This window comes from Astatotilapia calliptera, chromosome 8 (assembly GCF_900246225.1).
Source record: "Astatotilapia calliptera chromosome 8, fAstCal1.2, whole genome shotgun sequence".
In the NCBI taxonomy this organism is placed as follows: domain Eukaryota; kingdom Metazoa; phylum Chordata; class Actinopteri; order Cichliformes; family Cichlidae; genus Astatotilapia; species Astatotilapia calliptera.
Genome location: NC_039309.1, coordinates 8,775,489 through 8,803,476, shown reverse-complemented (window position 1 = coordinate 8,803,476; position 27,988 = coordinate 8,775,489). Strand labels below are relative to the sequence as shown.

Here is a 27,988-nt window from a genome sequence, read left to right as displayed (position 1 = left end):
GCTGGCACACCTGTCACACCTGAGAGTCAGCTAGAAACTTACAGTGACGTGGACATCATGCAAAGACTGCCAGACTCTGTAATACTGCAAATGATCAGTGACTCAGGTTATCACTAAACTTTAAACGGTACTTCTGTGTGCTGAACATTTAGGATTGAGTCAGGCTGCATCAGCTGAAGCTGTTATTTGTATATATCAGTATTTTTTATTCAGGTGTGGGGAAAATACATAAGACTGCAGTGAAGCGATGTACCAGATTAATCCCTGGTTTAAGGTATCGTACTTAAATCAGACTACTGATCCAGCCACATCAGCCTTTTGTAAGGTCTGTTTAAAGTTGACTAAAAGTGAACTGCAGGTTCCTGAGAGGTGGACTGTGAGCACAGAAACACATGTTCATACATACAGCTGCAGCAAACTTACATTAATTTTAAATGGATTTGTTACTCTGATGTCTGTCTCTGTGTTAGTCCTCTGACAGACTGGTGACCTGTCCAGATGTGTTCTACCTATGACTACTGGGACAGGCTCTAGCCTTTTTTATAGAAATTTTCTGTTATACTCATTTAAAGTATTTAAGTGCTTATGCATATGCTTAGTTGTGACACTGTTACTGTTCGGTGAAAGTTTCTAAAACTAGATGAACTTACTTCAGCGTCAGCAGTTTGAGAAAACAACTCCCTTTACAGGTGCTGATAAGGCCAAGGGCACAAAACAGCATAACCATTGATCTGTTGAAGTGTGGTAGGATCAGTTTGTAACTTCCTCCTCTTCCTTGGAATGCATAAAGGCGTAGGAGCACAACTTCTATGGCAGAGCTGACATGACTGAACTGTGATGTTTGATGTGTGTCGGCGCAGTCATAAATAGCTTGATCACAGCTCTTTCTGTGTTGCAGACTTTATTTAAAAAATTCCACGACACCCCCCACCCTCCCACTGTGAACATGAATTGAATATTCAGAAGACATTTGTTTAAATAGTTCTACAAATCTGAGCTGTTGGTGTGTCCTTGGATTGTGTGATAATAATATTAGAGCCTCCAATCTTTCTTACTGAATCTCTACTATGAGTCATGTTACCTGAGATTAATTCTATGTTTACCTGTCAGCCTGGACAAATGTGCTGTGTGAAGGAAATTAAATTAAATCAGATCTGAACTGCGTACATTTAAGAAACCTGTTCATATTTAATTGAAATATGAACCAGTGATTTTTTTGATTGCTGATTCCAAGACAGTCTTTGTGGAAATCCTGTTTGGCTTTTTGTTATTTTAATTCTCTTCTCTGTTTTCCAGAACAGTTCTCCACAGTCGCTGTCCACATGGGTCAGTGGGACCAAGAAGCACTCTGCTAATGTGGGACTCTGACCAGCAACATCCAGCAGGACCCAGACAGCGTTTTCTATCTCCCAGCTGGAGGTTTTTGTTTGTCTGTGACTGGAGAGTCAGATTTTTGTTGAGCTTCACACTTGCAGAGGTAAGTCAGTTGCAGAGATCCCTCCCACCCTGGCTTTCTTATCTGAAAGAGTAATATTTCAGTGACTGCTGCTTATACCACAGGTTAATACACGCTACTGATCCCTGATAGGAGAATCATCAATTTTGGCAACAAAGAAGCCTGGTGGATGTTTGTTTACAGTCTGATGATGGGACATCATGCTCTGCATCTTCAAAGTTTGCCTCCTCATTATTATTCATACCCAGTAATGTGAAGTATGCTCATATCTACTATAACTGAACCAACCTGGTGCTCTTCATTTATGGAGGCTGTTGAGTCTGAATGTTGGATGTTGTGTATCTCGTGTTCTCTGGGCTTTGTTGTCCTCAGTCTTTTTGCAGGATCAGAAAACAAAACCAGGAGGCGTGTAAATGTTTCTTCTCCATGATGTTTCTTCAAATGTTTCTTCTGGATGATGATAAGACTGTGACACGGGATGCCACCTTTGGTCTTGTGATGAAGCAAAGCTCAGGAAGAAGTGGGATTAAATGGTACCCACATGTGTGCTGCTGAGAAGGATGTACAGGGGCACCTGCAGCCAAATCCAAGCCTCAGGTTAGTTGTAGTTGCAGAATGCTATAGACTGAGACATCTAAGGCATCAAATGTTTGATTAAACGGATGAAAAAGAGAAGTTTCTTCCCTATAATTATCACTTCTTAAAATCTGTAGCAACTTCAAGTCTGTCAGCATGCTGAACATGCTCAGAATGTGACAATATATTTTTGTTCAATATTTAATTTCTTTCAGTTGCAATTGTTAAATGAAAAAAAATATATATATTCTTATAATTTAGCAAACTAATTTATCAAAAAAATATACATATATCTGTATTAGTTTTAATAAATTAATTTGACACCTGCATTGAAAATACCATATTGTATTCATACAGAATCAGTTTGGTATCATTGTTTGTCTGCTCACTGATTGCTGAAACTAAGAGCTACTTTGATCTGTTTAGATCTAAAGTATCCAAAGTTGAGCTCTGATGTTTCTTCACCCCTGTGTGTGTGTGATATCTGATTTCTTACATGCTGGCAGAGCAGAGCGGCAGTTTGTGCTCACAGATGGTGACGGTGTGGAGAGACGGTGGTGTTTCCTCAGAAGAACCAGCAGAGTCACAAAGGACACCAGTCCATCTCACCACCGTGACTCGCTGACTGATGTTCGTCTGCACTGCACAGAGGAAATCAACTGACCAAGGTTTGTCCAGTGACGTGTTATGAAATGTATATTTGTTTTATGCTTACAGTTATGTTTTTCTTGACAGAGGCTCTGCAGAGGTTAGACAAAGCAGAGAAAATATGTGCTTTACATTTTACTGTGATTTATTGAGATATTTGTTGCCTGATGTTCAGCAGGAATGGAGAAATAAAATCACAGGGAGATGTTTTTGCTGTTTTTGTAATGATGTAAGTAAATCTTCAATATTATTTATTTGCTTGGTTATATTAGGAGTGTTTCTGAGTGAGGGGGAGAGGAGTCATCATCCAGGTAAAGTGACGTAGATCAGTGGATACACTTGTCTCCCCTTTAAAGGAGACGATCAGAGTCATCCTTAAATGTTAGTGCTTTCAAATACACAAACATTTTTAAAGGACAAAAATGAACATCCAACTTTGACTGTAATACAAAATAAATCTTTGCATGTGTGTTTTCAAACTCTCAGATGGGCAGTATATCAGTCTTGGACTGTCTAACCTGCTGGAGCAGCACTGAATGACCACCACACATGAGCATGTTCCCGCAACATTCAGCATCTGATCTGTCATCTGTGTGCTGCTGCTTTTGGTAAGTACAGTTACCCAACTCCAGTAACTCTAAACACATGCCATCCATTTCTAACGGCCTGGTTACTTCCTGTCAGTTACTTTAGAATCCATGTGGTCACCTGACCTAACACTGTTTCTTCTTCTTCCCCTTAATGTTCAAGTGTCACATGTCAAACAGCTGGAGAGGAAACTACACCAGTGTACTGGGATGTTTCAGCAACACGTGCCAGATGCTGTTCCTTCATGGTGACATCACCAGAGACAGCCCCACCCACCTCAGGACCTCGCCATTGATCATGATGATTATAATGATGACAGCGAGCGGAACTAAGACTGTAAAAATCCACGACCAGAATTTTTCTTTCTAATTATGAATGAATACTGAGAGCCTCGTTCTGTGTTTTGTCTGTTTTGGTTGTTTTTTTTTTTACCTCATTTGTTACTAACAAAGTTCACAAACTCACACAGTTTACATTCTGTATGTTTCCATCTTTACCAGCCACAATCTAACTGCATTTAAGAAAATAATCCTTAGAAATCGTCGTTTTTCTTTTGTAATTGATGATAATTCAGTGAATATACTGCGCTGCTTCCTTTTATTGCGTCACACATTGCTTTATGTTTTTCAGTGTCCAGTTATTTTTTACTGCTGTTTGAATTCTCTGTATGTTTGACCCTGTAGACTGTTTGATGGACTGCTTGTCTTCCTGTTTGTTACCGCCGCCTGTTTTTTAATAAAGATTTGGATTTCTGACTTCAACACAGCCTCTGCGTGTCCTCCCTTTGTGTCCTCTTCCTCTGTGAATGTGTTGCATGTGTCACAGATTCATTTTATTAACAGCTTTCCCACAGTGAGTTGCATCAGCATTCATTCACAGCACATTTCAGAAGGATTCAGATTAATAAAGTGATCTTACAGTCAGAATGATCCTGACAGAGTGCCACTGTAAATGATCTTTCATCAGGTAAATTTTAAAGTTCAGTATTTCAAAGCAGGAGTTATGAAGACTCATACTGGCATTAGGACTAATAATATGTACTTACAAAGTCAAAGTTTTTTAATTATGCTAGAATACTGGAAGACAATCAACTTTTAGTGTTTTCCGCATATTAATTATTCTGAAATAGAGACGGTGACCCTAACTGTACAGAAGCACTAAACAACTGACAGACATCATTGGCCCGAGCTGTCATGCACAGTGAGTCTGATCCTTTGCTGTGAGAGTCTGACAAGCATGTTTCTGGTCAGTTTGGAAGAAATAATATCACAATGTTGATCTTTCTTTCCAACATTCCTTCTCTTTTACAACATAAACTATGATCAAAGGTACTTATGTTCACAGCATGTAATAATACTGACAGTCCAGGGCATTGTGGTCTGTTGAGCTAGGGTTAGGGTTAGCAATTCAGACATATGTAATCAATATTAAACGTCTCTGACGTGGGCCACTGTCCGCAGTGTTGGGAAATCCATACCGGGCTGGAACGAGTCAAGGTAGGTGAGCATCCACGAGAAGACACGGCAGATGCATCCTACTAATACTGACAGGACCAGGAGACTCCAGAAACCGAGCATCTTCTTTTCAGTGCCATCCTCTCCTGTCACCCTCTCTGCCCGCAGCTCTTTGAGTATGGGGTAGATAAGGGCGCAGAGAAACCCTTATTACTAATTTGTATTATAATTCAATTTTCATGAAATATTCATATTCAGTATTGGTCCTTTTATATTATAACCACGTATCCACCCAGGCTCACGGTGGGGCAGGGCTCTGTCCTGGGATGCTTGAGTACAAGGTAATGTACACCCTGACGAGGTATCCAGTCTGTCAGAATTGTTTTCAATATTTGGTTAAAAAACATGAGTGACAACAAAAATCCAACTAGGATTCTTGCATATGATGAATGAAGTCTGTCTTTGACTGTATTGTCCAGCTGATCCATCAAACCCCCAGCAGGTGAACCTTATTCATGACATAACACCGCAACAATGTAAAAAATGAAACAGCAACAGTCTAAATGTAAAGTGCATTCTAAAGTCCTCTTCAATAAATCATATGCAAAGAGTCATTTGGGACTGTAAAACGTGAACTACAGAACCCAGAGTCTTCATCATTAAATCTCTGGTTGCTTCATTTTTCTATCCTATATCAGATACTTTAAGGTTAGGTTAGGTAAAGTTGCATTCTCATGGTGAGGCAAAGTGCTTTATGTGTGTGTGTGCGTGTCATGAACGGCTATAAAAGGCCTATAATTAAAGAAAGCGAGGTTTGAGTTCGAGTTGCGGCAGACTGTCACTACTTGTAAACGGAACGCAGCCTCCCTACGGCGGACAGCTAATAACAGGAATCGGACGCGGTCCACCCAAGTCCACAGCAACCACCATAGCAACCGCCTAGCATGACCTTAAAAACATATTCTGTCTTCATAACTATCAAAAACATGAAATGATTTGCAAAGTGTGAAAGTGTTACAGCTGCAGAGAGCTATGGCGGTATCTTTGGAAGCTGTTTACATAGCTAATAATATACGATGTAACCATGGAGACAGTCACGTGAGCTAGCGGTGCATGTTTACTACAGTGAATAAGGTGATTGCGTGCACAGCGTGCACACGCTGCAGAGGGTAAAGACATTACTTCAATATTGTTTTATATTGATATATATTTGCCTTCTGTTGACCATCACCTCAGGTTCACCATTACAGTTTCAGCATACAGATGCACACTGTCTAAATATGAACACATTCAAAAACTCATGTCTCAGAAATAAGCACAGCTGTTCATGTTTGTCATTAGATTTTTATTTGTAAGAAAATTATGAGCTTCATATTGTGCATTAAATAAAAGAACATTTCACAACTCTGAGTCAACAGAAACAGGTAACAGAAATGTCTCTAATGTAGACATGTACAGTGTAGTGTAAGCATTAAAAGATCATGAAGGAAACACTAACATTCATGTGAAACTAATTGTAATAAAAAAAATGAACAGGTGGTTTATAGATGTAAAAGAAAGAATCTGAAAACAACACTTTTTTGGTCTAAGTGATCAAAGTAGAAAACAAAACTGGTGTTCAAGAACAAACCGTAGCTGCACTAATATTACACATCTCCATTGTTGTGGTGAACAGACATGTTGCTTTTAAAACCACATGCAGTGTGTGACCGTGACTATTCACTGAGACCATGAACGCCACTTCGCTGAAGCCTTCGCCTTCTTCTTCTTCTTCTTAATTGGAAGCAGAAGCAGCACGAGCTGATTTGATCTACTGAAAGGAAAAAGCAGAACATCTGAGTTGAAACCAGTCAGCTGAAATCATTAAGACAGGAACAAATTCAATGCAGTGTCTCAAGTGGCTTAGCCTGTTACAACTGTTGATACAAGCTAAATACGGTTAACACACAGTGTCAGGGAGCTCCAGTGTGGGAACTAGTGGCTTTAGGTTTGTAGTCATTTAACTTTCATCCATTCATTCATTTAATTCAGGAGGAAGAAATGCCAGGTTGGTGCAGGCTGGTTACATGCATTTGGTCCCATGCTGTCTTTAATTAAATGACTTGGTTCATTTTATGGCTGGGCTGTATGTGGGGTTATATCATGTTATTTGGGCAGGAGTACCTGTCCTCTGTTAGACTTAGAAAGTTTCTCCATAAGTAGAGTTTGTAACTCTTATAGCACATCTGTGGCTGACAGCTTTTTGGTGGCTCTTTTTACCCCACACTGGTTGTGAGTGTGTAAATAGCCCCACTAGTTCTTTTGGGTTGCAGTTAACTTGGGAGGAAGAGGTAGTTCTGCCATGACTAGATGATTAACAATTATCTGGGATACATAAATTTCATAATGCATGCATATATCTCTATAAACCTGGCCTGAGGGCTGCCATTTTTTACATTCAGTTATTTCTTTGTTGAATCTAAATAATAAATGTGTCACAGTTAAACTGACACTGGTCAGTGTAAATGGCTCATTGGGAAACAGACAGAGGTGGGACCAAGTCATTGTTTTGCAAGTCTCAAGTAAGTCTCAAGTCTTTATCCTCAAGTCTCAAGTCAAGTCTCAAGTAATGTCAGGCAAGTCAGAGTCGAGTCTCAAGTCACTGGTGTAAAAGTCCAAGTAAAGTCACAAGTCTGAAATTTTGAATTTCAAGTCCTTTCGAGTCATTAAAAAAAACGAAAAAACGCATGTTGCAGTTATATGCTAAATGTAAATATTAGACCATGTAATTTTTAAATCTGTTTTTCTCAACACATGACAAAATAGTGAACTTAGAAAATATACACAAATTGTGAAATTGCACCTCTTTAGAATGCAGCTCAATTAAACCTAGCTCCAAGAATAATTTTCACCGACAGTTCTGAGATAAGCTGCATGTTATTCTTGGATGCGGTTGTAGGACCGGCTTTAAAATCGCATGACAAAAATATCATATACATTAAAAAAAAACTGCATCACCAACGTAGCCTGGAAAACATTTGCTAGTTAGATGAAGTCAGCTATCTCATCGTAGCATATTTATATGCATATTTATAATCATACGGTTCTTGGAGTGAGTGCACACACTCGTGAAGTTTAGTAACTTCAGGTCACTGCAACAAGCCCAGGTACAGTTTACCGACGGATGGGTACAGGACCTTGAAATGCACCGTGTAGAACGAAAGACCATCGTACGTATCATAAGTTTACCAGTCTCACAAATCGTCGTCATAAATACACATTCGTTAACCGTTTATTAATAGGACCTTTGAGCTCAACGATAATTAATTAGCAGTGGAAATAATTTCTGGTACGCGTTACAGAAATGTAGCAGTGACAATAATACTGTATGCTGTAATCGTACTGGGCAATTAGTGATACAAAACAACTGTTTTATCCTGTGAATAAAAGTATGTTTTTGTCAATGTACCATAATAACAGAAGCGAAACGCAATATTGTGTCAGGACAATTCACTATTTATGCACAATAAATAAAGGAGCATAGCGCGACCATTTCTGTTCAGCGCCAGACTTGCTTGTAACCTATATCACCAATTATGTTAAGAAAAATGACGTATTAACTACTAAAAAACACTGACCTTCGTGTAAATGCTTGGAGCAGACTAACCTGTGAGCTGGAGGGTTCTGGGACGTTATATTTGGTCTTTGAATGGCTGCAATCCAGGCCACCCGTCGCCTGTTTGTCACTTCGGAAACATGGCTGAACAATTTCTCTTCAACGACGTAATCCGATAACAACCGATCTCTTTACCCGTCGGCTTCCCGTGGCTGTCATGCGACCGGCTATTGCAGTTAATAATACAACAGCTTCTTGCCATTTTTGTGTTTCTTTTTATCGCTGTATAACTGATTTCAATTGAAAGCCTGCGTGCGCTAGTACCTCTTGCCACGAGTTCCCAGAATCCTTTGCGGTTCTACCCGTGAATGACGTCACATTTTCAATCTCTATATAATATGCATGTTAAATTTTATATTTGGGGTAAAATATCAAGTCTTTTCAAGTAAACCGGTTCAAGTCCAATTCAAGTCCCAGGTCATTGGTGTAAAAGTCCAAGTCAAGTCACAAGTCTTAGAACATTTTTTCAAGTCAAGTCTAAAGTCATAAAATTAATGACTCGAGTCCAAGTCATGTGACTCAAGTCCACACCTCTGGAAACAGAAACCTTTAAATTAAACCCTATCACCTGATATCGAGTGTCAAACAATATCAAAGCTGTAAAAGCTGTTTACAGTCAGAATTTATAAAACTATGATTGTAAATAAATTCAAACAAGTGAGCTTTTCTCTTTGTGCTGAATATCAACACTGTGGTTTCTTAGACTGTAAGCTTTACTTCAGCACAACCAGTTGCAGAAGCTGCCACTCCAAATGTCTTTTGATAACACGAAAAAAATACCTTTTCAGTCCACGGCCTGAAGTTCTTCTCTGACATCTTCTGCCATCAGCTTTGTCTGCTGGTTTGAAGACAATAAACCACAAAAAAGATGATTTAGTCACTTTGTTTGCATCATGCAGCTCGAATGTGTCGTGTAACGATGTTGAATAGCCGTCGTTATCCCTCTGCTGTGTCAGTAGGATTGTATTGTACAGCATCTCATTGATATGTGAGGAATGCTAATGTAACATGATAACAGACTTACATCATTAAAACATAAAGGACAGGAGATATTTAGATATTTTTATATTTATATTACATTTTATAGCTGACGGATATTACTAAATAGATAGAATTTACTAAATAGCTGGATGAACATGAAAAATATGTCTATAATAACAAATGACCATGAGAGCCAGTAGAATTAATTCAACTGGACACTCGAAAGACGTCCTTAAATGCTCTTTAAGTGGCAGAACAGATAAACAAACAGTTAATCGCTTACTTGAGATGAAATCTGCTCAGCTACTTTGAAAACAGCTTCTAACTGGTTCCTCCTTTAACAGGATGACTGCTCAGGGGTAAGGCCATCATGTAGTCCAGCAATCTTTATGGTTCTGCTTTGATTCACCAGGAATTATTAGGGAAACCTTCCAGCGCCTCCTGTGAAAGACACAGGCATAAACACACAAACATTTATTAACATGTTCCACAGTCTTCCAGTTTGATTTTCTCATCCTGTGGACAACAACGTACAGGGATGCAGGTTTATTGTTAACTTTTGTAAGGTTTATTTAGTGAACATATCCAGCTGCAGCTCCACTGTGATCCTGAACTGGATAAGCACTTAAGAAAATGTGTCAATAAATGCACATACATCAACTTACTATATTTATCCAAACAGACGGGACCAATAATGCTTCACTGAGTTAGAGACTTTAATGTCTCTTCTATGTAAGAATGTCTCGTGCTGACATACTTGCAAACTTGACAACAAAGGTTTTTCAGACTGCATGTAGCTGTCCTCTATGTCAGCTCACACATTTACATTTATGTCACACTTATTTCTGCTTTCCCATTTTATAATTATTACTTACATTTGGATTAGATAGCTTGAGTTTGTAAATGATCAGATTACATAATTGGAATACAATGTATCCAATTCAGGGTTGCGGGAGGATGAAGCCTATCCCAGCTGATACAGGACAAAGACAGGCTGCCAGTTTATTGCAGGGCGAAAACAATATGTGTAACAGAAAATCCACTTAAATGTTTGATATTTCTTATAATAATCATAATTATGACTATTATTTAAAGGTTTCTTTATAAATACATTTTGATTTTTTATAACCTCTAAAATATAAACCTGAGCTGTTTCAGATTCTGACCTCTGACCTCACTGCAGCTCCCTCTTGGAAGTACGTCTGCTTCTTGTCTACCCCCAGTGTTGACCGCCTGCCCTTGATATCACGTACTGTACCTGAGGAACAAAAAAGGACAAACACTTGCCTTCATTTAAGAAGTACATTCATACAGAGGTAATCTATGGAAACACACTAGTTGACCCGTCCCATCCTGGCAACAAACTGTTCCAACTTCTGCAATCTGGTAGAAGGTTCCGCATCTTCCGGGCAAGGACAGAGAGACTCAAGAGGAGCTTCTATCCCCAAGCCATCCGTGCCCTAAACACACACACCCGCCCTCTCACATCATCTATAATTGACTGAGACAGGACTCTCTTCCAGACACTCTAAACCAAGGCACAATGTACATTTCAATTCCTTTAATTTTAAATATGTTTATATTGTCTATCCTGTAAAATAGTCAGATGTCTCTTCATATTAATGTACAGAATTCACCTGCTTGCTGCTACTACTGCACATTCACCCAGTGTATATACTATATGTATATATATATATATGTATATATATATACATATATATATATATATAATGTTCTTCCTCTACACGCCCCCCCCCCAATTTTTGCACATGTCGAGGAGCGTGTCAGGCTACATTTCACTGTGTGTTATACTTGTATAACTATGCATGTGACAAATAAAGAACCTTGAACCTTGAACCCCCTTGAACCCTTGAAACTTGCACATATTTATTATAGATGCACTGAAGCTAATCGAGATATTTGCTGTCAATCTGTGGCTGCGATTAAACACTTTACTGAAAACTTTATTAACTAGTAACTTCATCAGTCATGACAGAAGCTAATATTTCTGTGCTAACATCGTTTAAACAGTAACAGCTTTACTCCAATATAAGCTAACGTTTACACCGTAACTTTAAGCTAGCACCATAAAGACGGTAAAACACGTAATAATATCTACAAATGCATCTTAAAGCTGTTATATTAGCACTCTGTGTAGTACTAACATAACCACATTAACATTACTGACACTCGCTGACTTTTAATAGTCATTCTATAAATGCTGTCCGTTTAAATGGTCTTACCTGTACACACTGCATATCCACCGGATTCCAGCCAGAGTGGATTCTGGAGTCTTCCCACGCTCCTGTTAGTGATCCTCCATCTGGATGGATGAGAACAACCTTCTGAACAATCTAGCAGGAGATGGCCCATATCTATGGGACTGATTTGTGCTAATAACGCCCATTGTATGGACTGATAACAGCCGAAGCGGGTGAATAAAGTCACCCAGTAGCTAGCTGTGCCATTACCCAGCATACACCACTCCCTCCGTAAATGCAATAAACGATACAAAAGTATCGTTCTACCTGTTTTTCAGGTAGTTGTTTACATTATATAATTTATTGTGTTCTGTACACGTCACTACAATGTGATTTGGAAAATGTCTAAATATACCGACAACAGGCACTTCCGCGGCAATCTCTTCAATCGGAGGACCCTTCACGTCAATTCCCGAGGCGAGAGGGGTACCCTGCACGTCCATAAGTGAAGCAGAGGGAGCCTGACCATGCGTCACACGTTTGACGAGTTGGGAGTGAGAACGTGTTGTCTGATCACCACCAGTAGTCTTGCCCAAGGACACAACGACCGCGACTGTCCAAGCCGGGGCTCGAAACGGCAACCTTCTGATTACAAGGTGAACTCCCAACTCTTGAATCACGATCGCCCTTGCCAAAAGGTAAACAGACCGGTGTTACATAATACACAACCTGAGTAGTACTCAAAGCGCTTTAAACAATTTTCTTTATTCATCCATTCATGGAAGCATTTTTTATGCTTAAGTCTTTTCTATCTAACATTCACACATTCATGGAAAACAACTTTGTGTTAGTAGTTTGCCAGGGTGCTTGGAATGCAGGCTGGCGTGACCAGGGAATTTAAATGTTCTTGTGCATGTTTATCCCTTTGTTGTGTGATAAAAGCACAAACGTCTGATGACATTTTGTGTATGGGTGTGTCTGCTTCTGAATGCATTTGTTTGCTTTGGATTTTGTATTGCTCTTTCTATGGCAGTTGTGCTATAGTCCTGCCCTGCTGCATCAGTGCCAAGGTGTTGGGTGGCTCTTCCACCTGTGAGCAGCTCTCAGGAGGGAGAGCAGATAGTTTTTGAGCTTAACTGAACAGCAACAACTCCACAAACCAGAGATGGCAGAATTAATTTTAAAGTCTTTTTCTTTGCTTTTTTTGTCATCGTGTATCTTGATTATTTTGAATTTATTAGACAATAGGATAAAAAGCATCAGGTGGGTTGTGTTTTTATATGTTGACTCATGAAAAACCTATGATTGATTTAATCTGTTTACTGGTAAATTATTTTTTTATTTCTGTAAAGTTTTTCAAAGAAACACACTTGTCTCACTAATTATCTTATGTTGCTTCTGTTTCCCTTTTGATTCAGCTGGTCAACCTTCATAGAAATAGATGACAGTGAATCGGAAGACTTTGTGCTTGAGAGGTACAGGGCATACTGGGAAAGAAAATTAAAATCAGGACCACCACATCCTGACTTTAGCAGAAGACTTGAAGCAAAAATAGCAGATTCAGCAAAAAACAACACAACACAACGCATTGTAGCTGAGACCCCCATGGCTCTCCTCTACAAAAAAGACTTCAAGAAGCTTCCTCAGTGGGATTTTGAAGATGTTTACAGCAAAGATACTCAACATAGACGACCAGTAAGCATGTTAAGACAAGATATAGTAAAAACAGTCGAATGTATTAACTTTATGGATGTGAGCCAGCATAGCTGGAGTCATATCAGACATATTGCTTTTGCTGTTTCCTGATTTGTTTCAAGTCATTCATTTTTAACTTGTTTCATCATTTCATATTTTTTTATGATTTTCAGACATGTGCTCAGTCTCTACGAAACTCTCAGGATGAGAAATTCAAGAAGGCTTTTCTTCCTAACATACGTTTGTTTCTGCACAAAGACAACATTAACATGAGCGAGTGGAATCGCCTTTCACATTTCAACAGTCCTTTTGGGTTTATGAACTACAAATATGATGGTAGGTCTTTATGAAGCTGATATTGGGTCAGTATTGTGTGCCAGACTGAAGAATGACAGAGTAATATACATCTATTCTCTGACTGGATTTTTAAACACCTATGTAGTTTTATGAGATATGTTTAAACAGCCAATGAAATAACAGCACGTCAATGCATTTAGGAATGGATGAATGGAAAAGATGGCGTGCTGATTTAAACCTAACTCTGGACTACTTAATAAAAAAAACATGAAGCAATTATTTTAAGTAAAATACAGTTAAAATATATAAATTCAAATATTTATTTATTCAAATAATTAATCATTAAGGAAAATGTGCTTGGTATAAACTGAACATATACCAATCAAACAAAAGCTTACATTTAAAATCTACTTAACTAATCTAATTAACTAATTAACAACAGACTATAACGACCAGCTTCTTCAATGATGAATGCAGATGCTTCACTGGCTGATGAGCTGAACACGTTTTATGCTCGCTTCGACGCCGCAGCAATTAAAACAACAAACGGCTGCGCGCGCTCGGAGTGCACCAGTGAAGAAAATGCATTCGTCATCACAGAGCATGCCGTGAGGAACACCTTCAGGAGGGTGAACACCAGGAAGGCAGCAGGACCAGATGCAATTCCTGGCCGGGTCCTTAGAGCCTGCGCTGATCAACTAGCACCGGTGTTCACGGAGATCTTTAACCTCTCCCTGGCCCAAGCTGTGGTTCCCACGTGCTTCAAACAGTCCATTATTGTCCCTGTTCCAAAGAAACAACAGCCCGCTTGCCACAATGACTACCGTCCAGTAGCACTGACTTCAATTGTGATGAAGTGTTTTGAAAGACTGATGAGAGATCACATCACTTCTTCACTTCCTGCCACCATCGACTCACTTCAGTTTGCTTACCGGACTAATCGTTCCACAGACGATGCCATATCTCACCTGCTCCACACATCCCTGAGTCACCTGGACACTGGCAGAGGGAATTATGTTAGGATGCTGTTCGTGGACTACAGTTCAGCATTCAACACAATAATTCCCTCTAAGCTTTTCACCAAGTTGACGGATCTAGGACTCAGCTCATCACTGTGTCAGTGGATCCTCAACTTCCTCACAGACAGACCCCAATCAGTGAGGGTGGGAAAACAAGTCTCCCCCTCCATCTCACTCAGCACTGGAGTGCCTCAGGGCTGTGTTTTAAGCCCCCTGCTGTACTCACTGTACACTTATGATTGTGTAGCCACATCCGACACCACCTCCATTGTCAAGTTTGCTGACGACACTGCTGTTGTGGGCCTGATCTCCGACAACATCGAGACGGCCTACCTGGAGGAGATTAGGAACCTGGAGACCTGGTGCCAGGAGAATAACCTCCTCCTAAACATCAGCAAGACTAAGGAGCTGATTGTGGACTTCACTACAAAGCAGGCGAGGAATTACAAACCCCTCATCATCAGTGGCACGCCAGTGGAGAGAGTGGACAGTTTCCGATACCTGGGTGTCCACATCACTCAGGACCTGTCATGGTCCTGTCACATCAACACCCTGGTTAAGAAAGCCCGTCAGCGTCTCTTCTTCCTCAGAAGACTTAGAGACTTCCATCTGCCACTGAAGGTGCTCAAGAACTTCTACTCCTGCACCATCAAGAGCGTCCTGACGGCAAACAGCTGCACCTGGTTTGGGAACAGCACCAAGCAGGACAGACGAGATCTGCAAAGGGTGGTGCGCTCGGCAGAACGCATCATTCAATCAGAGCTCCCTGACCTGCTGTCCATCTACACCAAGCGGTGCAAGTCCAAAGCTAGGAAGATTATGATGGACCTCTCCCATCCCAACAATGGACTCTTCTCACTGTTGAGGTCTGGGAAGCGCTTCCGCTCCCTTAAGGCCAAAACAGAGAGAATGAGGAGGAGCTTCTTCCCCCAGGCTATTCGGGGCCTGAACCAGGTGTAGGACTGGACTCTCCCAAACACGTCACTATAAGACTGGACTCTCACACACGTCACCACACGCACCACCACACATTTCCTATAATCCTATAATTCCTATAATTTATAATCCTTATCTTTATAATCTCTTCTGCTATTTGCACATTCTTTACTGTAAATTCCTAAGTTAGTTTGTAAATTTTTGTAGTAAACTGTAAATTGTAAATATTGTAAAACTTTTCTTCTGTCATTTAATGGTCGGGCATTGTACAGCTACAAGCATTTCATCCCCATGTCATACTGTGTATGGTTGTGTGTGTGTGACAAATAAAATTTGAATTTGAATTTGAATTTAATGTAAACAGATTAGTTAAAGTATGCATTTTAGGCATTTTTTGTTATTTTGAGTGAATGAAGACTTATGAGAGACAATCGAGCGACTGTTTTGGTAGTCGCTCTATTGTAATTTAACAGAGAACTATTTTGTCTGGAAATTTTCATGTGCCGAATTTAATGTGGTTCGATATGAAAGAGTTTACACATCATGAGAGTGTTGGGATGAATCATGCTATTTTTTCAGGTGATGTATTATATTTTCTGATGGTGGCTATAAAGATTTAGTTGTTAATATCCATCGATTCAAACTATATGCTACCTGCATCATATTGTCTTGTTTGAGACATCGTTATAAAGACATACCGTAATGATAAGTCAACATTGAAACACCTGCGGCTTTTAGTCAGGTGCGGCTAATGTATGTACAAAACGGGATTTTCCCCTGATTTTAGCTTGTGCGGCTAATATTCAGGTGCGCTTTGTAGTCCGGGAAATACGGTACATCTTTTAAATATGAAACGTTAGTTTAAAGCAAACTAACAGGGCTAGCAGGAGGGGCTATGCGCTTACCTGCTGCTCTCTGGCAGGTAGCTCCATGCCCTCCTGGGTTTTAAAGGCACCTTAGAACACACATGCATCAACACTACATATGAGCGGGCGGAGGGAGGTTTGGAGTCTTCACACACCCCCGTTCTCTGCGGCCTGCTGGAGCAGGGGGCTAGGAGGAGAAGTTGGCTGTCCGACTGGGGTCTGGAGTGTGGGGGCTCCCTGCTGCTGCGGAGTCGGGGCGGTCTGCTTCTCCCTACCCCAGGGAAAGGGGTAACACCACCTGGGTCTGGGTGCAGTTTCCTTCTCCAGGGGCAAGGGTACCTAGACCCGGGGCTTAGAGTACGCTTGGGGAGTGTGATTGTGTGTACAGTGTCTCTCTATGTCTGTCTCCACGTTGGGTGAGTGTTGAGTAATTGCATATGAGAGCATGAGGGTGGGAATGGATGTTTGTATCTGTGTGTGCCTGTATGTCTGTGTCTATATGTCAGGTCGGGTATCAGACGCCACCTCTCTGGGGACATCTCAGGCCCTCTAAGGTTTGGAGGCCTATCTCCCCCTACCACCACTTCCCCTGCCAGTGGCAGACACCCTCAGACATCGGTGCGTTGGTGGTTCTTTGTGTCCGGGGGTGGGCGTCCAGGTACACACCGGCTCACTCCTTGGTGGCTGCTTATTGGGCCCTGGAGCCTGGGGCTCGCTCGGGCCACTTCGGGGGTGGGGTTCCCTTGGCCTCTCGGCCTGGGGCTCGGTCACTCTGGCACAGCTGGCTGCCGGCGGAGCTCACGGGCACGCCACTGCAACCCCCTTGGCTTCTGCTCTGCAGCTGCTGAGTGACCCTTATCTGGGGCTCTCCTCAGCTCTTCCTGGGATAGTGGTGCGGCTGCCCCTCTGTTGGTCTTCCTTGGTCTCTTGTGTTCTGAGGGCCTCTGGATGTCTGGAGGTTTGATCTCCTCCATACCTGCTTCATGCCCTGGAGGACGGGGCTGTGGCCCCCCCACACCCTCTAGCAGATCATTACATGAAGGAACCTTTTAAATACAAGCGCGTCCATGCTCACAGGTGTACACACGGGTGCTCACACACACAAACTACACCCTTTTTGGCTCCTACCTCAAAGCACACTGTGTTCTGTTGATCTTATGTGCTGCACAATAATGTTTAATATTTAGTATTTACAGTTATATTCCCATAGATCATCGTGATGTTGTTTATTATGTTGCTCTCGTTTTCTTCTACTTGTTTTCTTTTTTTCATTCTTAACAGGTGAAATTAAAAAAGTATCTACTGTTATCTATTGTTAGCTAGTTTATTGTGATGGTGTTGTTTTTATTATGTTGCTCTTTGTTGTTTGTTTGTTTTCTCTTCTGGTTTTTTATCTCCATACAGTTGATCCAGGTGTTTTGTCTTTTTTTTTTCTTCCCCCCTTTCTCACCATCTCTTCTCCTCTCTATTTTTCTTTCTCTCCCTCTCTTTCCTTCATTCTTTCTCCCTGTCCTATCCTCCAGTCATGTCTGTCCCGTCTTTAAAAAACGAAAATAAAATAAATACATAATAATAATAATAAAGGTCAATCAAATGGACCAATATGGCAAGGCCATGATGATCCACTTGGTAAAGTAAATCCACTTGGGATCTTTCTTGGCCTTCAGACAACAATTCTGATGGCTAAAGATCCAAACGGGACAGTCAAAAAAAAAAAAGCAAACTAACAAACCTCTTCTACTCATACAGCAACTTTTGGTTTGCAGATGTGATGGATTCAGTAAAGCTGATTCCAAAGCCAAAAGAGCCACTGCTTCTCCCAAAACCAGGTGGTGATGGCTGCGTGCGCTGTGCTGTGGTAGGTACTGGAGGAATCCTGAACGGCTCAAAGAAGGGGGTGGAAATCGATGGCCATGATTACGTTTTTCGGTAAGACAAAAAAAAAAAAAACCCAAGCAAACCTCTTGGCTTTGTTCGACAGGCACTAGGCCAAGTGTAGAAAAGATAAAGCAGTGTAAAGCATACTGCTTTATCTTTCTCTGTGACTTTCATATAGGGCTGGGTATCGTCACTGATTTCTAGAATCTATTTGATTCTGATTCACAAGGTCCCAAATCGATCCATGATTTGATTCAATTCGATTCACGATTCGATTCAAATTGGGGAAATTTTGCCTCAGACAGTCAGAAAAATTATAATTCAGATCATGCATCAGTACATTTCCATATTTTTATATCTATAAAAAGAGAACTGACACTTGCGAGACTTTATCAAAGGTGTAAGCATCACAGCAGATGCTGTGATGTTACTTGTTAAGTAGCTGAGGATGAAACAAAGAAAAACGTGAAGGTGATTTTCCTGACCTGGGATTTTATAAAAATATTCTGCAGTAGATCAAAAACGAAAGAAAATCATTAATCAACATATAAACATTACCTGATGCTGCTGACCTGAAGCAGAGCAAAGTTACAGAGGTTTTATTAGAGACAGAGCTAAGTATTTTGCAATTTTGCATAATTTAAAGTTTAAATTTGTTCAGTATTGAACAGCAGAAATGAGGCTTTCTTTTTGGAAGTAAGTAAAAGGAAAAAAAACAGCGTCCCACAGAGCTGTAAACAACGGTAGACTTTTGCGTAACAAGCAAGCGAATAATCAGAAAACAGAAACTCTTCTTGAAGTATACTGAGAGCGAGAGAGAGCTGTGCATGAAGTGTGATTTTATCATGGTGGAAGCAAAACGGCAAAAGTCAGAGGGAATTCACGACGATGTTTAAGTGAAGCCTAGTTTGGATCTTCTTTTGCTGCTGGTTTGGTCAATATTGTTTGGTGAGTGATGAAACCTGCAGCTTTTTGTGAGGTTTAACCTGAGATTCTGGTGTTTAAATTTATATTAAAAAGTCGATTCAGGATTTTAATGAATTGATATCACGTTATCCAAGCTAGAATCGATTTTAATCGATAAATCGATCATCAAAACCCACCCCTACTTTCATACCATAATTTACAAAATTAACTTTATTTTGTATTCAGTAACACTTTAAACTCGTGAGAGGTAGAAATTAGACAGCAGGGGACCCAACGGTTGTTTTTTATCATAGACTTCTGTACAACTGCTGTCATTCACGAAGAATGGAGGCTTCCATATTCATTCACTTCCGTACTGGCTTTACTCTTTCGATGTCCAACCTTTATATATAGTCTATGGCTATATAAATCTCGTATCAAAGAAACTCTTGTATTGATTTTAAAAAATCTAAATAAAATGTTTATAAAATTCCACAAAAACAACATTTTTGTTTATTTTCTAACTACAAAAAGTTGGAACAGGTAAAAACAAGGAAAATGAAGTAGGGCTACCCCCCCCAAAAAACAAAACAAAACAAAACAAAACAAAACAAAAACACCTAGCTGAACATTCAGCTAACTAACAAGTCAGTGACATAATTGGGTATAAAAAGAGCATCTTGAAGAAGATGGACAGCAGTTCAACAACATACAAAACACCAAGTCTACAAATTATGGAAAAATGTTCCTCAACAAAAAAACATAAAAGGTTCCTAGACTTACATCATTGTTTCTATAGAAAAATAATTTACCGGTAGTCATTATTTGAATTCAATTCGATTAATTTTTTCATATACCAACTATCATCTGAAGGCACTTTTTATTGTAAGGTAAAGATGCTAAAATAATACAGAGAACAAGCCAAGGACCCCTCCTGAAGGGAAAATGTCCTATTTAACAGAATATCCATCTACTGTGACCAGTTAGGGGTGATGGTTTACAGTACAATGTTTACAATTTGCTGTATTTACTGTGAATAATATCATAAAAAGATCCACACAGTCTAGAGAAATCTCTACAAGAGAGAGGGCCACAAATCAATATTGTGCTTGATGTTTGGACCCTCAGGTGGCCAAAATCATTTAACCTCCTAAGACCCGAACCCTTTCATAGCATCCATTTTTAATTTCTCTTTGCTGTTTGGGCTGACTGGGACTAGATAAATGTAAAAACAAAGAATTAGCTGATTTGTATTTTTTTTCCTGATTTTTGTTTTTGACAAAAATGAGATCCACATATGAGGAAATGTGTTTTAAATATCGATTCAATAGTGACAGCATAATGTCCTCGTAAGTGGATATCAGGCCCTTGTAGAGTAAAATGTAGTATTTTGGTCTAGACCAGCCAAAATATGATCTCCACATATGTGGACGCCAGATCCTAGGAGGTTAAAGTAACTAAGGCAGAGTTAAAAACTAGTCAGAAAAATTGAAAGTTGAAACTTGTCAGAGATTTACAGTTAACAAACGGTCAGGTGAATAAAGAAAACTGAGACACTTGATACTGATAACGTGCGGCACGGGTGAATCTCAGACAGAGAGACACCACGAACTGCAGTATTCGTTTATTTTTATAGGTTACATCGTCAATATGCAAATATAATCACATTTCCTGTTACGCAGGTCCTGATGCTGTCTGTGTGTAAGCTGTGTTTGTGTGTGTGTGTCACAAAGTGTGTGTGTTGCAAGTCAATTTCTAAGAATAATATAATGCAAGTCAACTTCTGCGGATGTGTATTTCTGTACTGATCTCTTGTGGTAAATGAACACAGAGTCACAGGGTCAGCTTCCTGTTTCTACAGAAAACTGAGTCTGGTGAAATATGTGAACATAAGTATAACATAACATTTGAAGCATAATCAAATAAAACAATAAAAACTCCCTAACAAAACTCTTTTTAAAAATTATAGTCTTTCTCTCTCTTCTCTCTATGAGAACACAATGTCTATCTATTTATGGTTTATGGTTATCAGTGCTTAAGGAATTCATTACATGTTTCAGCAAGACATACTATTACATCTATTTCAACAACAGTTCTCCACCTGCTGAACTGGCCTGCCTTCAGTCCACACCCTACAATTACTAAAATAACTTTGTGAGATGTGAAATGATGAATAGGATAGAGATGACACAGAACACCACAGTTCCCAAATAGTTATGGAGGTTTATTAGAATACAGACAGTTGATGCACAGTTGTAAATATGGACAAATCTTTTTAAGAGGTGTTGGTGCCATCAAAGTGTAATATTCTTCTTAAAATGGTACATTTTTTTCTGTGTTCCATTGTGTATAATATGTGTGTTTATCCGATTTGCAAATAACTGCAGTCTGATTTGATTTACACTTTACACAATGTTCCAGCATGTTTCGAATTAGAGTTGCTTTATGATGATACTTCACATGAAATTGCTCACTGTCCCACAAGCAGTTTATATATGGCAGATATTTGTAGTCAACACCTAGACATTGGTATTGCACTTTTAGCTAGCAACAACTGATAAAATGTATTCTTGTCTTGTCTGGCAGGATGAATGGTGCCATCACTAAGGGTTATGAGGAAGATGTAGGAAACAAAACATCGGTTTACGTTCACACAGCCCACTCCATCACGACATCACTTTACTTGCTCAAGAAGTACGGGTACAAATCTGCCCCTCATGACGAGGTACTTAAACTTCAAAGACAACAGTGTTGTATCGTACTTATTTTCCCTGCACAGAATAAACATAAGGGCTCTCCTTTTCCTTTTGACAGGGTATAAAATATGTGTTGATTCCAGAGGGGATGAGGGATTTCCAGTGGCTAAAGGCTCTTCTGAGAGGAGAAAAGGTCTCTGCTGGCCCATACCGCAATAAACTGTGAGTATAAAATGCAAAAAAAAGAAAGAAAATTAATCAAGAAATGTTTTCACCACTTTCAAAAAGTTGCAATTATCCCATTAAGGAATTAAGACTCCAACTGTATTTGTTTACGTCTTGTTTTGTTTTTTGAATCATGATGTAAATGTTTTGTACTCCCAAACACATATGTTTGTTTATTTTTCAGTAAATAAATAAACACTATAACCTTCTATTTTTCTATTTCTATTTTATGGGACACATAATGATGCCACTGAGGAGAAAGTTATTAAGATTATTTGTACTATCATACATTATCCTTTACAGTATTTATACAACAATTGGACAAAATAAAATATTAATCAATACAAATATATATATTTAATCTATTAATTTATTCAAAGTCTGTTATCTTAGGTCAACACTGTAACATAATATAATATAGAAAAAAAAAGAAATAAAAACAACATGAATTTAACAAATTAAATTCAACCAGTTGCCATTTGTTTCACAAATGCAAATTTTGAGTGTACATGGAAGCTTTACCTGCATACATATAAAATGTTTGTGACATGTAATTTAAATGTATCTTTCTAATATAATGTCTTTTACAAATCAAAATATCTTCTGTGGCATATATGTGACTAACAAGTGTGCCATATTTCGTCTTCTAACCTCACCAGACCAAGGACCTACTATTCAGGGCAATACAATGAAAGTCGTTTCTACGTTCTGCACCAGGACTTCCTCCGATATGTGCGGAACAGGTCAGCCTGCAATTAACACCCTGTACATAGTATTTTTGTTAAAAGGGCTATGAATAGTTAGAAGAAAGCTTTCATGGCTACTGGATGGACTCACGCGCAGACAGTTCTTTCTTTGAGAACAAAAGGAGATTATTTATTTACAACAGGGATCACCTCAGTGCTATATATATGTGCAGTGAGTTGGGAGGGGGTCCAGGGAGAGAAGGGGGGGGGGGGTATCCACACACATGCTTCCTCTTCCACACAGTCACCGCCACAGCTCCTCCGCACACACGCACTCCTCTTCAGCCACACTCGCTCTGAAACTCCACACACGCTGCCACACCCGTTTGTTGTTTACAGCTCTACCCCAGGAATGCAACCTTGTTAGCTAATTCAACCATACAGTTGGGATTCCTATTAGAAATGAACAATAAGGATAAGAAACAAGCAAAACATCACTGGAATAACTGTTATAAGATTGTAACTCAGACATGAATGTCAGCATGAACAGAAGTCAGCATGATCTGAAGTCCAGTCTTCTTGAAGAACATCAAGTAATTTACACTGAGTAATTTTCTATGCATGTGTTCTTTTACAGTGTGTTTGGGATTTGGAGGTTGCCTATTCTGCTGTCATAGAAGTGTAGCTCATTTTCCCCATGTGTATGCTTAATTGATGCTTCTTCTTCACTCACAGGTTCTTACTGTCACCTAATCTGAATAAAACATCCTGGTCTTTAGTCAGACCAACCAACGGGGCATTCACTGTCTTCTTGGCTCTGCACACCTGTGACATAGTGAGTTAAAACTACTTGAACTTTGTGTGCTTATTGCTGGTATTCACAGCTTTAGAAGCATTGACCTGGCAATTAACTCTAGAATGAGCAAGTCAACTTTCAGGATTTTTCTCACACAGCCCAGATGAATCAGAAATAAGATGAAGAGTCAAACACACCTTTCATGAAAAAGCACATTTTTGCTCTGCAAGTTAAACAAAAGGTCCGAACCATAGGGATTAATACAGTGCCACCCACCACATACTTCCCTTCATGAAACATAAGCGTTTTCACTGTTCTTGGTGTTTTAAATCCAAGAATAACTGGGATGAATCTGATGGATCCCAACCATCATAGCCTTTGCCTCTCTAACTTTGTCCTCAACCTGCCTTCCTCTTATTTTAATAAGAAGACACACACACACACACACACACACACACACACACACACACACACACACACACACACACACACACACACACACACACACACACACACACACACACACACATATAATTATAATATATTTGTCCTACTCTTTTCCCCCCCTTTCTGTCTTCCTCAGGTGGATGCATATGGATTTATGACTGACGACTAACTACTATGTTGAGAAAAACATGAGCAAAGTCATTTTCTACCTCAACCATGACTACATTTTGGAGAAGAATACATGGAAAGACCTTCATAACAGGAAAATAATCAGGCTGTATGAAAGAACTGAGTCAAAAGCAAAGAACTAAAAGCAACACTGACATGGTCAAGATTTCTGATTACCAGATTTAAAAACAACTATGTGTACTTTCCAAAGACTGAGACAATATGTGATGCTCAGTTTTACTCATTATGGTAGCTGGTTTTATTTTTCTGCAACTCCTTTTGTGGTTTTATCAAAAGCAAAAGACGATCGAGCAGTAATATCTCATTAATGATGCAAACTAAACCATCCAAAGCAAAGATGCTATGATTATTATCACTCATGTTATTTTAATGTGCATCTCTGTGGGTAAATTTCCATAGATTAAAATCAAGCATCGACAACAGCTGGGATTGAGTCAAGAGCATTAATGCAGATGAACTCTTTGCCTCTTTTTTTTTTTTTAGTATTGGTTTAATTTGGTCACATTGAAGGGGTTTTCAGCATAACTGGCCTGTTTTAAGTTATGCCAACATTGTAGTTTAGAAATTAAGTAGGAAACTCTAAAATCTTGTAATCTCTAAAATTTTTTGGACATTCAGATGTGGAGTTGGGGTGTGTTTTGGATCTTTGTCCAAATTCTGCATAACCAAAGTGTGCTTGAGCTCCAGAGCATTCATAGCTATATCACTTATTGGCTCTGACAATCACGTTACCACAACTATGTTTGCCTGTTAATTTTATTGAAGTGCTGTGTTAGTAGCTTGTCAGATGTGATGGGACGCAAACCTTCCAAATATTTCTGATTTTCTCTCATCAGTCCAAAAAATATTTTCAAAACAACTCTTGGGGCTCATCAACATGTTTTTGGCAAATATGTGATGAGGCTTTTTTTTTTGGTCAGCAGTAGTTTTCTTGATTCAGTAGGCAGTAATCGGGCCTTGGTCTGGTTAGTAAATTTGTGGTTAATCAAAGTTAATTTATGATTTAAAAAGCTGGGGCAATTCCTTTTTTACTTGGGACCAGGTAGGTTTGGATATTTTTTCCCCTTTAATAAAATATTTGTATTTAACTTTTGTTAATTTATTCTATTAGCATCTTTGTATAATAATAAAATGTGTTCAATGATCTGAAGTAAGGCTGACAAATATGCAAAAAACAAAATCAGCAAGAGTGCAAATACCTTTTCATAGCACCGCATGCATAGCTGGACTGGCCATCGGGCATACCGGGCATTTGCCTGGTGGGCCGATGGTGATTTTTTTGTTTTTATGGGCCGATGTTTTTTTTGTTTTGTTTTTTCCGTAACGGTATAAACACTGAAAGGTGGTGGATTGGCCAGATGCTGGGAGATGTGTAAAAATAACTCAGTTGTTTGGTGGTGGCTATTGCGGAGCTTCCACAGATTCAGTAACATTAGCAAGTGGTGGAGGCCAGCAGATGCAACACGCTGGCAGGTGGATGACGGAAAGGCAGGAGGAGCAGAGACCCGCAGAGGCGGTGAACTGAACTTCAGGTAAGAAGTTATGACCTGCAGTCTATCTGGGTCAGATATAAACCAAGTTTAGGTGGAGTTTATTTTCGTTATGCTGACTTTTTACAGTCAGTTGCAATAACTCGTACTGTGTACTAGCTAGCATGACGGCGTTTATATACTGCTGGGCGGGTGCTTTGATATTATTGATGTTGAACTTGTTTTATCTTATTTTATTTGTAAGGTTAGTTATTAGAGTTTCCAACCCTCCTGTAAAAAAACGGAATCGTCTGGTATTCAGAGAAAATATCACGCGTTTCGTATTGAGCTGAAAAGGAGCAGTTTGTCTCGAACTTCAGCTACAATGAAAAAGACACAAAGCTGGAGTTTTTCTGTGTCTTTGCTGCACAGCTGCCTCTTCTTCTCTCATTCTCTCCCCTCTCTCTCCTGTTGCTACTTCAATCATGAAACTGATCAATGATCAGCTGATTGGGTTTTCTCTCTTGTTTGTTTATCGCTCACTCTGTGCCAGAAAGGGGAAAACAGCGGATGTCGCGCTAAACAACGGCAGCACGTTTAAGCTTGATCAGCTGTTGTTAGAATTTATGTAATATTACTTTCTAGTATCAGCTGATGTTTGCTGGAGCCACAGCTGCAAAAGCAGCTGGTCATGATGTCGGTTTGGTTATCTGGTGAGAGGGAAACATGAAGATGAAACCAGGAGATGTCCTTACTGAATCATCAGAGCTGAACAGGTGATGGAGAAACAGGTTTACCTTTTAGGTGACATAAATGAGTTGAAGGGAAGTTATGAACGGTTTCTGACAAATAACACCAGGATCCTTTTCTAAGCAGCTGACTGCTGGTAACTGTGCAGGGGCGGATCTAGCAAAGTTTTGCCAGGGGCCCAGGTAGGGCATTAACAGGGAGAGGGGGCACAAAGAAATATTTTCTTATTCTCATTTAAAATGTCTCGCTTTTAACAAATAATTATCTGAATCTTACAACAAACGTTTTCATCTGATGTAAAATATATAGAAATCCATTATTGTACATAGTAATTTATTTTATGGTCCCATCATAATTTCTTCAGAAGTAGTGTACTGTATTGTATAAGATGCCAGTATTTTCCCACATTTTCTAGATACTGTACCAGTACTGTGTGTAAAATGCCATCAAAAAGTCAATTAAGTTTTATTCTTTCTCACCTGTCTTTCTGTCTCCTTTCACTTTTTAAAGGTTGCCATGTTAGAAAAAATATTTTGCCCTGCCATGCTGTTTGTTGATGTGGCAAATGAATGGTTTATGAAAATATATCTAAATCTGTCATCAGTATTCAGTAATGATCATGTCTCACCTCTAGTCTTCTCTGTCTTAATTTCAGGTTTTCACCATGTGTTGTAGATAGTTCAGGAGGTTAACTCGACCAAGCAGTCTACTTTCGGGTACTGTTTAGAATACCAGAATAGGGAGGATGGTGTAGGTTTAAGTTTATTAGACTGATACATATATATCAACAAGACAGTGTACATCACTGTGACAACAGCGTTTGTTTTCATTCAAAGGCTTTATGGTTTTTCCTATAATACCTGGTGGGCCGGTCTCTAGTCAAAATGCCCGGGCCGATTTTTTGTCCCAGTCCAGCCCTGCCTGCATGTATTGCAAAATTGAAACATGGAACTGCACTGACAGTGAAATTAATCTGTTTTAAACTGAAGTGTCAGTATAAATGCTTTCCAGACAAAATGTAAACTTCTAACATTAGCAGAAAATGTAAATGGTGTGAGGTAATCAAATGTATTTTCTTGCATTTGAATACTTCATATTGTTTGGTTACTATTGGTTGCAGATTTTCAGTTTTCATTTATGCTTTTTCAGCTTATATATCAAATATTGACAAAAGAGTAATATGTAATCCAGGTATATCTGTATAATTATTTACGTCTGATGTGTTATTTAGCTTTAAGATAAACGCTGTTAATACCTGTTTGTGACAGCTGTAGTTACAGCTTTTACTTGTGGCACAATATCTTCATGTTGAAACCAAATAGCCAATTATATATTCCACCCCTGGAAAAAGGCATAATAACAAGATTATATTATTATCCTTTTTTTTATTTGTTTGTTTGTTGGATTTTAGTGGTTGACTTTGCTTTTATAGTCAATTTAAATTTCTAGAGGTTTAATGGAGAAAAAAGTTGTGATTTTATTGTGGTGGTTTGTTTTGATGTTACAGTTTTTCTCTGTTATTTTATTTTCTTAATTAGTTCAAAAGTTGTATCTTCCAGAAAATTTATTTTTTG

General features: G+C 39.2%; 1 protein-coding gene and 2 long non-coding RNA genes across 5 annotated transcripts; 2 read left to right on the top strand and 1 right to left on the bottom strand.

Annotated features, from left to right (window-relative positions):
* The first annotated feature begins 1,242 nt into the window (after window positions 1-1,242).
* On the top strand, window positions 1,243-4,020 carry LOC113028215 (uncharacterized). 2 transcript variants are annotated; one of them, XR_003273211.1, is made up of 6 exons: window positions 1,243-1,477; window positions 1,561-2,053; window positions 2,539-2,700; window positions 2,953-3,061; window positions 3,167-3,288; window positions 3,431-4,020. It is a non-coding gene; the product is annotated as an uncharacterized LOC113028215 (long non-coding RNA). The 2 variants fall into 2 exon arrangements; XR_003273210.1 differs by lacking the exon at window positions 1,243-1,477 and having other exon boundaries at window positions 1,488-2,053.
* A 5,135-nt stretch (window positions 4,021-9,155) lies between these two features.
* Window positions 9,156-11,632, bottom strand: LOC113027893 (uncharacterized). 2 transcript variants are annotated; one of them, XR_003273160.1, is made up of 4 exons: window positions 11,602-11,632; window positions 10,525-10,616; window positions 9,642-9,799; window positions 9,156-9,215 (listed from the first exon to the last, which is right to left on the bottom strand). It is a non-coding gene; the product is annotated as an uncharacterized LOC113027893 (long non-coding RNA). The 2 variants fall into 2 exon arrangements; XR_003273159.1 differs by lacking the exon at window positions 11,602-11,632 and having other exon boundaries at window positions 10,525-10,671.
* Window positions 11,633-12,980: 1,348 nt separating this feature from the next.
* Window positions 12,981-24,658, top strand: LOC113027868 (alpha-N-acetylgalactosaminide alpha-2,6-sialyltransferase 1-like). Its single transcript, XM_026177691.1, is given in 9 exon segments — window positions 12,981-13,254; window positions 13,428-13,590; window positions 18,235-18,301; window positions 21,743-21,881; window positions 21,971-22,074; window positions 22,737-22,820; window positions 23,499-23,598; window positions 24,143-24,171; window positions 24,173-24,658. Coding segments are annotated over 9 exon segments (921 nt in total). The 5' UTR covers window positions 12,981-13,164; the 3' UTR covers window positions 24,318-24,658.
* Window positions 24,659-27,988: the final 3,330 nt, after the last annotated feature.